The sequence below is a fragment of the Pristiophorus japonicus genome, chromosome 5 (genome assembly GCF_044704955.1).
Source record: "Pristiophorus japonicus isolate sPriJap1 chromosome 5, sPriJap1.hap1, whole genome shotgun sequence".
NCBI classification, from domain to species: domain Eukaryota; kingdom Metazoa; phylum Chordata; class Chondrichthyes; family Pristiophoridae; genus Pristiophorus; species Pristiophorus japonicus.
Window position 1 is genome coordinate 202,764,282 of NC_091981.1, and position 13,001 is coordinate 202,777,282.

Here is a 13,001-nt window from a genome sequence, read left to right on the forward strand (position 1 = left end):
CCGTGGGCGGCGAACATTGCCCATAGACTTTCTACCGTGGCAGAGGATGTGCTTGAATTTAAAATGTCACACTCGATCCATTTGGAGTAGGCGTCTACTACTTCCAAAAACATTTTCCCCATGAAAGGACCTGCGTAGTCCACATGGATGCGTGACCAAGGCTTGGCGGGCCATGGCCAGGGGCTAAGGGGTGCTTCCCTGGGCGCATTGCCCAGCTGGGCACACGTGTTGCACCTGCGAACACAAAGTTCCAGATCTGCATCTATTCCAGGCCACCAAATGATTGACCTGGCAATTGCCTTCATTCTGACAAGGCCCGGGTGCTCATTGTGGAGTTCTCTGATGAACACCTCTCTGCCCATCTGGGGCATGACTACACAGTTTCCCCACAGTAGGCAATCGGCCTGAATCGAGAGTTCATCCCTGCGCCTGTGAAATGGTTTAAATTCCTCAGGGCATGCCCTGTACGTGGCTGCCCAGTCCCCATTCAGGACACATTTCTTGACTAGAGACAATAGGAGGTCTCTATTTGTCCAGACTTTAATCTGACGGGCTGTAACGGGTGAGCCTTCGCTTCAGAAAGCTTCAACAGCCATGACCATCTCAGCAGCCTGCTCGGTAGCCCCCTCAGTGATGGCGAGTGGGAGCCTGCTGAGTGCATCGGCGCAGTTTTCGGTGCCCGGTCTGTGCCGAATTGTGTAGTCATAGGCAGCTAACGTGAGTGCCCACCTCTGTATACGGGCCAATGAGTTTGCAATTATGGCCTTGTTGTCGGCCAAATGGGACTTTAGGGGTTTGTGATCTATCTCCAGCTCAAATTTCCTGCCAAACAGGTACTGGTGCATTTTCTTTACCACATATACACATGCTAGCGCCTCCTTTTCTACCATCCCGTAGCCCCTTTCTGCCTGGGACAGACTTCTGGAGGCATAAGCTACCGGCTGTAATTGACCCTTGGCATTGACTTGCTGCAACACACACCCGACACCATAGGACGACGCATCGCACGTTAATACAAGTTTCTTACATGGGTCATATAGCGTTAACAGATTGTTGGAACATAACAAATTGTGTGCTTTATTAAAAGCCCTTTCCTGGCTGTCCCCCCAGACCCATTCGCGACCTTTGCGTAGGAGCACATGTAGCGGCTCTAGCAGCATGCTCAATTTTGGGAAGAAAGTTACCAAAATAGTTCAGGAGCCCCAGGAACGAACGCAGCTCCGTCGTGTTACGGGGTCTCGATGCTCTCTGGATCGCTTCCGTCTTGGACGCAGTAGGGCTGATGCCGTCTGCTGCTACCCTCCTCCCCAGGAATTCCACCTCTGGAGCTAGGAAGATGTACTTCGCCTTTTTCAGTCACAGCCCTACCAGGTCCAGTCTGCGTAGCACCTCCTCCAGGTTGTGGAGGTGTTCTTCAGTATCATAACCCGTGATGAGGATGTCGTCCTGAAAAACCACCGTGCCTGGAATCGACTTGAGGAGGCTTTCCATATTTCGTGGAAGATCACGGCAGCCGAGCAAATCCCGAACAGACATCTGTTGTACTCAAACAGCCCCTTGTGTGTCGTGATGGTGGTCAGTTTCTTCGACTCACTCGCCAGCTCCTGGGTCATGTAAGCTGAGGTCAGGTCCAATTTTGAAAGAAGTTTGCCACCGGATAGCATTGCAAAGAGGTCCTCCGCTCTCGGTAGCGGGTACTGGTCTTGAAGTGACACCCGATTGATGGTGGCCTTGTAATCAGCACATATCCTGACCGACCCATCCACCTTGAGCACTGGCACAATCGGGCTCGCCCAGTCACTGAATTCGACTGGCGAGATGATGCCTTCCCTCAGCAGGCGGTCCAATTCGCCTTCTATCTTTTTCCGCATCACATACGGCACCGCTCTGGCCTTGTGGCGTACTGGCCTGGTGTCCGGGTTTATGTGAATCACTACCTTGGCCCCTATGAAAGTGCCAATGCCGGGTTGAAATAATGAGTCAAATTTGTCCAGGAACTGTGAGCATGATACTCGCTCCACAGAGGAAATTGCATTGATATCGCTCCATTTCCAGTTCATGACAGCAAGCCAACTCCTCCCCAGTCGTGCGGGACCGTCCCCTGGTACAACCCAGAGTGGCAACCTGTTCTCCGAATCTTTGTGGGTCACGACTACCGTGGCACTGCCTAGCACCGGAATGATCTCCTTTGTGTATGTCCGTAGCTGTGCGTCAATTGCCGATAATTTTGGCCTCCTGGCCTTGGACGCCCACAAACTTTCGAACTGTTTGATACCCATCAGGGACTGGCTGGCCCCCGTGTCTAGCTCCAATAATACTGGGATGTCATTGAGGAGCACTTTCATCATTATCAGTGGCATCCTGGTGTACGAACTGTATACGTGCTCCACATGAACTCGCTGAACTTCAGCTTCCAGCGATTTCACCCAGCGTTCATTTCTGCAATTTCTGCAGGTATTTTGCTCATCTCTGCAAACTCCGGCTGAGTGTGTGCCTCCACGCCTCCAACATGAGCTGCTGTTGGAAACAAAAAGGTCCCTTGCCAGTCGATCGTCCCTGACTGCCCCTGCTATTGTCCTTGAGCGCGCCATTAACAGGTGTTGATGGCCCCATTACTGGCCGCATTGTCCCTTGCAATGGCGTGAATTGCCGTTCAGCTTGCCATTGTCTCTGTCGAACTCTCCCTCTGGGTTTGACTACATGTTGGGGCATGCCCGATTGCCCTTGTCTGCCTGGAGAACTGTGTGCTGCTTTAACAATGTTGAATCTCTGTCCCAACCATTCCTTAACACAGTACCTCTCGTCTGTTCTGCTGGTGGCCATGCTCGTGTGGTTTAAATCCCAGTTTCTCATCGCCATTGATCCGTCCTTACTTTACAGTATAAATGCACACGAGTCCCATGCTTGAGAGGTCAGTCTGTGACCTGTCCTTTAATCCTCAGCACTCAAGTGCAGGAAGTGGGTGGAGCTTCCCCTTTTATATCTGAAGGTCCAGGTTAGGAGTGTCTCCCACAAGTTCACCACCTAGTGGTCATTGTTCTCACAGTGTACAACGTAGGTCAGATTATACATGGGTTACATTGCTGGTTGAACACATGACAACTTCCATTTCCTGTACATTGATCTGTTGCAAATTCCAGGTCAAGATGAGCACTGTCTTTTGCTGCTTCCTTGATGCACTGAGTCATCAAATGGTTGTGTGTTACATTTATGAACTTGGAATTTAAAGTATTTGGGTTTCCCTAGTTTATATCTGGCTGGTTGAAATCTCCCTTTAAAATCACTATCCTGTTCCCTCACACTCTTCCTATTTCTTCACAGAGCAGTTTTTTTTTTCCTTCGAATGCTGGCCGGCCTTGGCGTCTGCAGCAAGCTCCTAGCTTAAGTTGGATTTCTTTCACACTCGAGATCAAGTACTAATAGCTCTGCAATACCCTGCTGCTGCAGTATCTGCCTCATTTATTGTGTGGAGCAGATCACAGAGCCCTGGCAGCGACAAACAACTGCACTTGCTCAAGCTTTTACATATACACGGTTGTCCCGACCCATGACTTCATTACTGGCTACTGATCTCCCCGATGGCTGGGAGAAGTCAGTACAGGCCAAAACTGCATGTGCCCAAAAGAAATGGCAGCCGGTAGTACTTGCATTTCCTGCCACTGTCAGCACTGGTGCCTCTGGAGGCACTGGAGGAACCCGTCTCTGCAGGAAGTGTCAGCACCTCAAGAGGTAGCAGTGTTAGCTTGTTTATTTTACAGTGCTGCTGCCAAAGTTGAAGCTGATGTCAACATGATCACCGTCATGTCAAAAGGAGCCTCAAGATTTAAATCGGAACAAATACTACTTCCGACACAGCCACCATTTATTACTGGTATGTGTTGAATGCTTCTATTTATAGGAACACCTGGACCATGTAACAAAATGCACTAGACAATAGTCCTTTTATTTTACAAAAGCCTAGACAGAAAACTGAAGCATGTCACCAAATCTCTGAAATGGCAGAAAAGTCTCTGAATAAATTTCTTCAACATAAATAATAAAAAGCCTGCCTCTCTTTTTAAAAAAAAAATTGACCTTTATATTGGAATAATTCAGTACTACAGCTAAGTAATGATTAAAAGACTGTCATGAGATTTCTTTATCGGATGAAAGTGACTCACATCAGACGGGAAGCCTGCATCATGAGACCGACCGAAGAGATTTGTGAGAGACCCAAACCATTTCCATGGGTGGGCCTCATTTGAATAACCTTGATGAGCTGCCAATGCTGCACCAGCACTAACAGGCAGCTCATGATTGGGGGACGAGAGGCAGAAAATTCAATGATCGTTTGGAGAGCTGAAGCGGGTGTGGAGCCTTAAAGGGGGCTGTGCGTGGAGCAAAGCCAGGAGGAGGGAAAATTTATGTGGGGCCAGGAGTAGCATTAACGATCTTCCCAAACAAAAAGCATTTTAATAACTTTTACTCCGTTGTTTTCTGAGTGGCCTGCAGTGGTCCTTTAGGCTGTTCTATGCCAAATACCAATGGGCACGTGCTGCACCCACTGGTACCGAAAAATTGCATCAGTGTTCTATGTATGCCATAGGTCCCCAATTTGCAAACCTTAATAAGACAACTGCCTGAAGCAGACGGGCAATCTAGTGGCCTATTTCCAAGAACGGGAGAAAATGCTGGTTGGAAAATTGGTGTTGGGAACAAGGCAATAAGTAGTGCCATGTTCCCTGTGCTACTTCCCTGTTCCCGCCCAAGACCGGGGATGAAAATCAGTGCCAGCTTCTTTGTGACAGAAATCAACCCTACATCTCGCAAAACTGTCTTTCTTCAGGAAAGTAAGGGCCTAATACACATTGATGTTCCTTGTATCAAGGGTGGCTTGATCATCAGAACTTTGACAGGTATTCATTTTTGAAATGAGGAACACCAGGACACAGGAAGGTGTATCATCATGGCTTATCCAGGGCCACAACATCTGATTGAACTGGTGCATTCCTTGTTTTTAAAAAGGTGTTGTTGTGCTGTTACATCTGCCCACCACAGGTACACTTTCTGCTTTTACCTCACAATATGTCATCCAAATGATGCAACTCTATCAATGAAGTCCGGTTTGCTGAACATCACTTCAATGCAGTTGCAATGGCCCTTGACAGGACTTAATATTGGTGATTCTATTCCATCACTTAAAGGCCTACAAAGAAATGATGTTGTGTTTCATGTTTCATGCTCTCAGCAAAAGTAACCAGCTGTTGAATTGAAAGTGAAGCAATATTGACCTCAAAATTGCTCGCTTCTTAAGACATTACAAAAACTGTCTTCTTACAGTAATACAGTAATCTGGAGAGGCAAAACACGGAATAGCTAAGGGTCAGAAAGCATGGAATGAAAAATGGCCTCATGGCCCATCAAAGCTGCTTCTTCAGCAATCACAGTGGACAGAATGCTCTGCTTCTGTGCTATGGCTGTGCCGGCTCTTTGTTAGAGCATTCCAGAACAGTATACGTTTACAACAACAACTACAACTTGTACTTATATAGCACCTTTAACATTGTAAATCGTCCCAAGGCATTTCATGGGAGCATTATCAAACAAAATTTTGACACAGAACCACATCAGGAGATATCAGGGCAGAAAAGAGGTAGATTTTAAGGAGCGTCTTCGAGGAGAAAAGAGAGGTAGAGAGACGGAAAGGTTTAGGGTGGGAATTCCAGAGCTTAGAGACTTGGGGCTGGATTTTCGGCTTTTGAGATTTTGGGGCGGTAATGACGGCGGGGCAGTCCCGATACCGCCTGGAAATAGTTTGCGCCCTCGTCTGCAAAATTCATCAAAAAATGAGGTTCCATGATCGGGGGTGCAAAATCAGACGTTACACAAGGAAGTTTTTGCGCCCAGCCGAAAATCGCAGTGTAAAAAAGTTTAATTGATTTAAGGAACGTCATTGCTGCTCAGTGCCCTGGAACATAATGTTGTCTATGGTATGGTTTTATTATTTTTTTGAGGGGGGTGGTGGTTGGGGGGAGTTCTTGTCACTTTGTTGCATTAAAATTTATGATTCATCCTTTGCCATTGGTGTCTTGTGTATCATTCCAAAGTTCACCGGAGATGTGCCTTTATGGGGGCACATAGCATGTCCAGTATTAGCTCCATCCCTCAGTTTCCTCCATTTAGGTCCATTATGGAGACATGCGAGTCTTGGTCCGGCAGTATCTCCCGCTGCCTCTCCCATGGATGGTGTGACTATCCAAAGGGGGCCTCGCCAGGCTGCTCTTCATCCTCCTCCTCCTGAGGTGGGCTTGCAATCCCCACTGGCAAGGCCTGGCCCTTCATTATAGCCACATTGTGCAACATGCAGCACACCACAATGAATTCAGATACCTGTTGAGGGGATTATTGAAGGCTGCCTCCAGATTGGTCCAGGCATCGATCTGCCTGTTGGAGATGGCATATTTCTGTCAGCACTTCCTTTTGAAAGCACAGCCTTCTCACACACTGCTCCTCAGAGAGCTGGAGGTATGAGCGTCGGTGCCTGTAAACCCGTAGGGGAGTAAGCTCTCCTCCCAGCTCTCCTCATCCACGGGCCGATATGGCCAGGAGCACTTCTTCTAGCTTGATGCCGTCTGGCAATAGCATGCAGCATAATACGCTATCGAACTAGTAATGCCCCCATTAAATTCTCTCACTGAAGTTGTAAGGGAACTGTAATGGGAGATAAAAGTGCCGTTTGCAAGTCGGAGCTTCACGCAGTGTGCTGTGCGCAACTGTTGCAGTCAATGTGATGCAGGAGCCTGATCCCTCCATTTAAATATGCTGACAATACTGCCTGCTGCACCCTGGGAATGCCTGGTTTTTCAGACGTTTCCTGAGGCAGGTGTTAAATGAGGTTTAGGGCCGAATTTAGCATCCGGGCGGTAGTGGAGTGTTGCACGACAATTGATATCACAATCTCAATGAAACTAAAGGGCGGGGCGGTAATGTTTTGCACCGCCACAAACCATGAGCTGAATTTGCCGGCCGGGCGGTAAAAGCTGGACACCCATCACAACGCCTAGAAACACCTCCGGGGTGTTAACAGAGGCGCAAGCGAGACGAAAATCCAGCCCTTGGAAGCTGAAGGCACAGCTGCCAATGGTGGAGCAATTAAAATCAGGGATGCTGAAGAGGCTAGAATTGGAGGGTCACAGTTATCTTGGAGGGTTGTAGGGCTGGAGGAGATTACAAAGACAGGAAGAGGTGAGGCCATGGAGGAATTTGAAAACACAGATGAGAATTTTTAAATCAAGGCATTGCTTAACTGGGAGCCAATGTAGGTCAGCAAGCACAGAGATGATGGATGAATTGGACAGCAGAGTTTTGGATGATCTCAAGTTTACAGAGGGTAGAAAATGGTAGGCCAACCAGGAGTGCATTGGAATAGTCAAATCTAAAGGCAACTAAGGCATGGATTAGGGTTTCAGCAGCAGATGAGCTGAGGCAGAGGCACAGAATGCGGCCATGTGAAAGCTACCCTTTCATGGACTCTACTCCACCCATTTAATCTCCTGTGGAAATGTTACGCAGAATTACTCCTTGGTCCCCAAAGTAATAGCAAGGCTCCAGAATGTTCATCAATCCTCACATCTCTACTATTCACCCGTGACCATCTCAGCCATTTGTTCATTCTAGCAAAGAAGCACAAACATCCTCTACCATTCCTGAGGCAACTGACTCATCGACCATAAATTTAGTAGTGAACACACAGTTCCAAATAATGAGGATTGATGCACTAAGAACTTGCAATTTTCACATATGAAAAAAATCAATTCAAACACCACATAAAGAATGCAGTTGACAATTCCAGCTGAAGAATATTCCAAAAATAAATAAAATATATTGCTCCTAAGCTTTTGTTTTCAATTGACTTGGAAATCGGCTAGGTCAGTGTTGCTGCTTCAGTGACATGTCGCAGGCAAACTAGCAGTGTACTGTGATCTCAGGCCAAAGACACGAACGTCAGTATGCTTTTATCAGCAGCTCAGTAATCACATAGCTCTATTTTCTTCTATGTAACCAAGAGCTACAGTACTAAAAAACAGAGGAAAAAGAGAACATGGTTTTATAAAGTTCAGAAAAGAGTCTTAAATGAGTTGTATCACCTGTTGTGATGTGATAAATGTGCTTTCGCTGGCTCATCTTTAAAAGCTGCTTCACATTATTCCATGGAGTATTAAAGTATTCTCTGGTCTTAAGATAGTTCTGACTAACTGCGAGTAGAAAAATACTTTAATGTAATACCATTTTAATCTGCTTGATGAATCCTCTAAGTCTTTACTTTTCATGTGGAACGCTGTCTACCTCACTCATGAGGCAAATCAGTCTTCTGTGCTAATTATTGAAGTCGTTGGGAAATCTGAATGTACGTATACTCTGTACTTTATTTTAGTTACCTGCCAAGAACTTCATAGGTTAAGGCCCGATCTGTAGGGCAACCAGCAGATGATAAAACTGAACACTGTGACTAATATTTTAAAGTTGAAATAAATATATATATTTAAGATGTCCAAAGCTGTCAAAACTTTTGAAGTCTTTATCTTCAAATCTCTAGTTTTGCAAAAAAGTTTATTTTTAAACTTCTTTCGTTCGAACCCCTAAAACCTGTAGGGAGCAACTTGATTTGGAAATATATCACCGTTCTTTCATCGTCGCTTGGTCAAAGTCCTGGAACTCCCTCCCAACAGCACTGTGGGAGTACCTTCACCACAAGGACTGCAGCGGTTCAAGAAGGCAGCTCACCACCACCTTCTCAAGGACAATTCGGGGTAGGCAATAAATGCTGGCCTTGCCAGCGACACCCACATCCCATGAACGAAAAAAAATGTTCGGGTTCCCCCGTAACTTCGGCATGCGAGCATCAGAAACCATTTTCCTGGGGTTACTCCAGCTCTTTCACTGAAGTTACAACAAACTGTCGAGAGAACCCCCACCGAAATTCACCCCCATAAGTTTATTCCAACAAGTAACAGCACTCATAAAATGACATGGCACACAAAAGTGATTCAAACCTAGCCTATTTTGAATTTAAATTAAAGACCATCTGGGCTGACTGATATCTTTGTCGAATGACATAGGTGGACATTATCTCAAAGGCAAGAAGACAGGTCACGCTCCCCACCGAACACAATCCTCCACTCGCGCAGCCAAACTGTTGAAGGCAGCATAGGCAGGCAGACTACCAACATCCCTCAGGTGGGTACCAATCCATGGAACAAGGACAGCTGAAGAGATTAGTGAGGAAACGTCTACATTATTTTTCGTTGTTAAAATGGTGCTCTTATGTAAGAAGAATGGTCAGTGGGGCATGAACCTGGAGGGGTTGCCACTTCCTGAGCATGAGTCACAAGATAAATCAGAGGGAGAACTGGAAGAATAAAAAAAGGGATTCTCACCATCTGTTCACAGTGGATATTTAAAGGTGGCTATCAATTATTTTGTAATTAATTAATCAATCACCAATGACATTTTTTGAGTACCGATAATTTCTACAATATACATTGTTGGGAGTGTAACTTTAATGGCATTTATCTTGGAAGCAAGCCAGGTGAAGAAAGGGTGAAAATTACCATTCCAGATGATTTTCTACAAATGCTGACATCGGACTGATCTGCACAGTGTACGTGTCGTTGGCCGAGTACTCAAACAAGCCGTAGTAGGGATTGAAGAGTTCTTGCGACAAGAGAAAGAAAAACTCTCTTGATGGTCCACTGTAATCCAGACTGCAAAAGAAATAAACAAAGAAATAAAGAATATATACAGGTAAGCGGAAACATACCATAGAAGTCACATATTCAATGAGTTTAAATGCTAAACATAAAGCTGGGTGTTTCACAACTTGCAAAGAGTTAACTGTGCTCATTTATTTTCTGTGCTAATCAGTCCCACGATGGATTCATGCACCCTTAACAATCAACCACCATTACCCAAAGACAATCCTCATTTCATTATTAAAGTCCTCAATTCAAACAGGACAATCTTAATTAGGTGTTTCAGTTGCCTCGTCCACCATTATTCAGTTTGTCCCCTCCCTTAGTCGGCACTGACACAGTTGGGTACAGTTCCAGTCATTGTCCACCCTTCATACCTTGTGTAATATATAGCTCCACCTAGTGGACTACTGCTCCACCTAGTGTACAGCTGTGGTAATGCAGCCATTGCTGTAAATGCAATAAAGGCATCAGGCGACAGGTCACCTGACAGGTTCCTGTGTTAATGAAGCCATCTTGTAAAATGTTTGTTTATGATGTCGTAGAGAATATATCACATTGGATTCCTGGATACCCAAGGTGAAATTTTTGTTGGTGGATGATTCCAGCCAAACAACAGAGAAACTAGAGGGGTCCTTCGTGTTGCAGAACAGCTAAACATCCAAGGTAAATTACAAGCACATTTGGCTGAACTGAAGAGTCCAGATGGCTGCGCCTATGGGAATAATAGGGCACTTGGGTGTGTTTCAATGTGACCGAGAGATTTTCGGTGCATATGTGGAACGGCTAGAAATGTTTATCATCGCAAATAGTATCATCGAAGTCCCTGATGAAGAAAACAGTAATCGGGTGGTTTTAGAATGAAAACGGGATATTTTCTTGACTGAAGCAAACCCTGAGGTGTATGAAACCCTGAAAAACGTGCTTGTTGCCATCAAGCCAAAGGACACATCACTTACGGAGATTCTAAGCAAGTTAGAACAGCACTACAGTCCTCAGCCCCTGGAAATTGCTGAAAGTTATCATTTTGGAATATGAAATCAGTTACCTGACAAGAGTAGCAGTGAGTACATTGTAGCATTAAAAAAGGTATCCATTCACTGTCATTTCGGAAACTTTCAGGACCGAGCATTGCGTGACCACTTTGTTTGTAGGATGAAAAATGAAACAATCAGAAAAATGTAGTTGACTACTCCTAACTTGACTTTTGATTCAGCTTGTCAGACAGCTATGTCAATGGAGATGGTCGACCAGTACTCCCAAGAATTACGAGCCATTTTCAGTCAGACATCCGAGGTGAATTGCCTGCCAGTTAAAAGAAAAAGGCAGTTGGGCCCCAAGGCCTCAGCAACTGGCCAAGGTAACAATACGTTGAAGTCATGCTATCAGTGCCTGGGACAACACATTTCTCAAAGTTGTCCATATGTGAAGGTAAAATGTTTCTTCTGCAGGAAAACTGGGCATCTTGCAAAGGCATGCCGACTGAAAAGTAAACCAACTTCAAAGGCTATAAGTAGAAATCCCTAGAGACTACATAGCATGGAAGAAAAGCAACAGGATGAAGAGACACACATTATTAGGAGCATGAGGGTATTTAACAGCGATTCGAAAAGTATCATCATTCAAGTAGATGTTGCAGGAACCAAGATACCCATGGAAATCGACACCGGTACATCCGTGAGCATAATGCCAGAATCGCTGTATCTTGACAAATTGCGTGATTTCCCATTGGAGAAATCCAAGGTAGAGCTGCGAATCTACTCAGGAGAGCAAATTCCTGTGGTAGGTCGTATCACCGTAAAGGTGAAATACAAGGATCAATTTCAGAGCTTGCCTTTCTTAGTAGAGGCAGGAGACACGCCTGCCTTACTAGGTAGAAATTGGTTGGGATCACTGAAGCTGGATTGGAATGAGATTTTTCGTTTTGAAACGAGATTTGCATCGAAGGATGATGTCATCAAGAAGTATCCAAAGGTTTTCTGCAAAACAGGCAGTCCGATCCAAGGCTTCAAGGCGAGTGGCAGGGTACAGAAGGACGCTAGACCAGTTTACTGCAAGCTACGCGCCGTACCATATGCACTCGGGGAGAGAATTGAGCAAGAACTCAAAAGACTAGAGACTGAGAACAATGGAGCTGAAATTGAGGTCAGAGGCATCCTTCATACGAACGCCTCTGCCCCCCCAAAAAATCTACGAAAGTACCTGGTGGTCTCGGAGGAACGCAAGATCACGGTTGGAACCCAAGATTCGCTGCGCAGTACACGGGGAGATGCCTTTCAGGTCCGTAAGTCTAAGCTGGAGTTACATGGACCTGGACAACCAATCACAATGCAGTATTCTCATTGATAAAAATGGGAACTCCATTTGTACGAGTTCACATTACTACCAGTGCGAAAACCCTGTAAAACACCCAAATACAGCATAATAAATAAATAAAACACCTCACATATTTAAAATTAATTTAAATTAAATGTAATTAAATGTTTTAGAAAAAATATATATATTTTGGATTTTTTTTTCATGTGTTTTAATAGTGTTAAAAATAAACTTACCTTAATGGACAGGGATTTTACTATAAAAATGTGTATTTAAATTTAATTTTTATATGTTTAAAACTCTTATGTTGGTAAAAGTAGGCTATATGCCTGCTTTAACAGGCATAAAAGTTTGAAGTACATTTGCTGGGCATGAGTTGGTCAAATAGCCCAATTTCTCCTGCGCGGATGTCCTTCTCCCGGGGATGCGGAGGATCTGTCAAGAGAAATCTTTGACAGATCATAAAAGTTGGTTGTCGGCACATGCGCATCACGCCCCTAAAACCGGCTTTTGCGAGGCCTCGCCAGGTCTGTGCGCACTCTGTACAGACCCAGCGAGGCTGGAATTTTAGACCCATTATCTCCAAGGTAGTTCTATGTAATTGGGCTACACCCAATTGTTGTACCTAAGTCAGATGGTAAGGTAAGGTTGTGTGGTGATTATAAATCGTAAACTAAGTTCTAGAGAGTAATCTCCCCAATACATTGTCAAATGTAGAAGATTTGTTCACAACACTGACAGGTGTCAGATCTTCTCAAAGTTGGATCTTACAAATGCCTACTTACAACTTGAACCAGATGAGGAGTCCAAGTCATGCTTGACTATAAATACTTAGCTAGGCCTATATCAATTTAATAGGCTACCATTTGGAGTGTCTACCGCCCCCACCATATTCCAAGGTCATGGCCCCCTGACCTGCGAGAAAATAGCTCTGCAGATCGGGCTACAAAAGAG

At 45.1% G+C, this 13,001-nt stretch overlaps 1 protein-coding gene across 8 annotated transcripts in view; it reads right to left on the reverse strand.

Moving 5' to 3' along the window:
* Positions 1-13,001, reverse strand: part of LOC139264565 (E3 ubiquitin-protein ligase HECW1-like) — a 751,381-nt gene that overhangs the window by 127,723 nt on the left and 610,657 nt on the right. For all 8 annotated transcript variants that reach the window (XM_070881227.1, XM_070881228.1, XM_070881232.1 and 5 more), the window contains one exon: positions 9,591-9,743. In XM_070881227.1, coding sequence (XP_070737328.1) covers positions 9,591-9,743 — 153 coding nt within the window. The remainder of the gene's footprint in view (positions 1-9,590; positions 9,744-13,001) is intronic.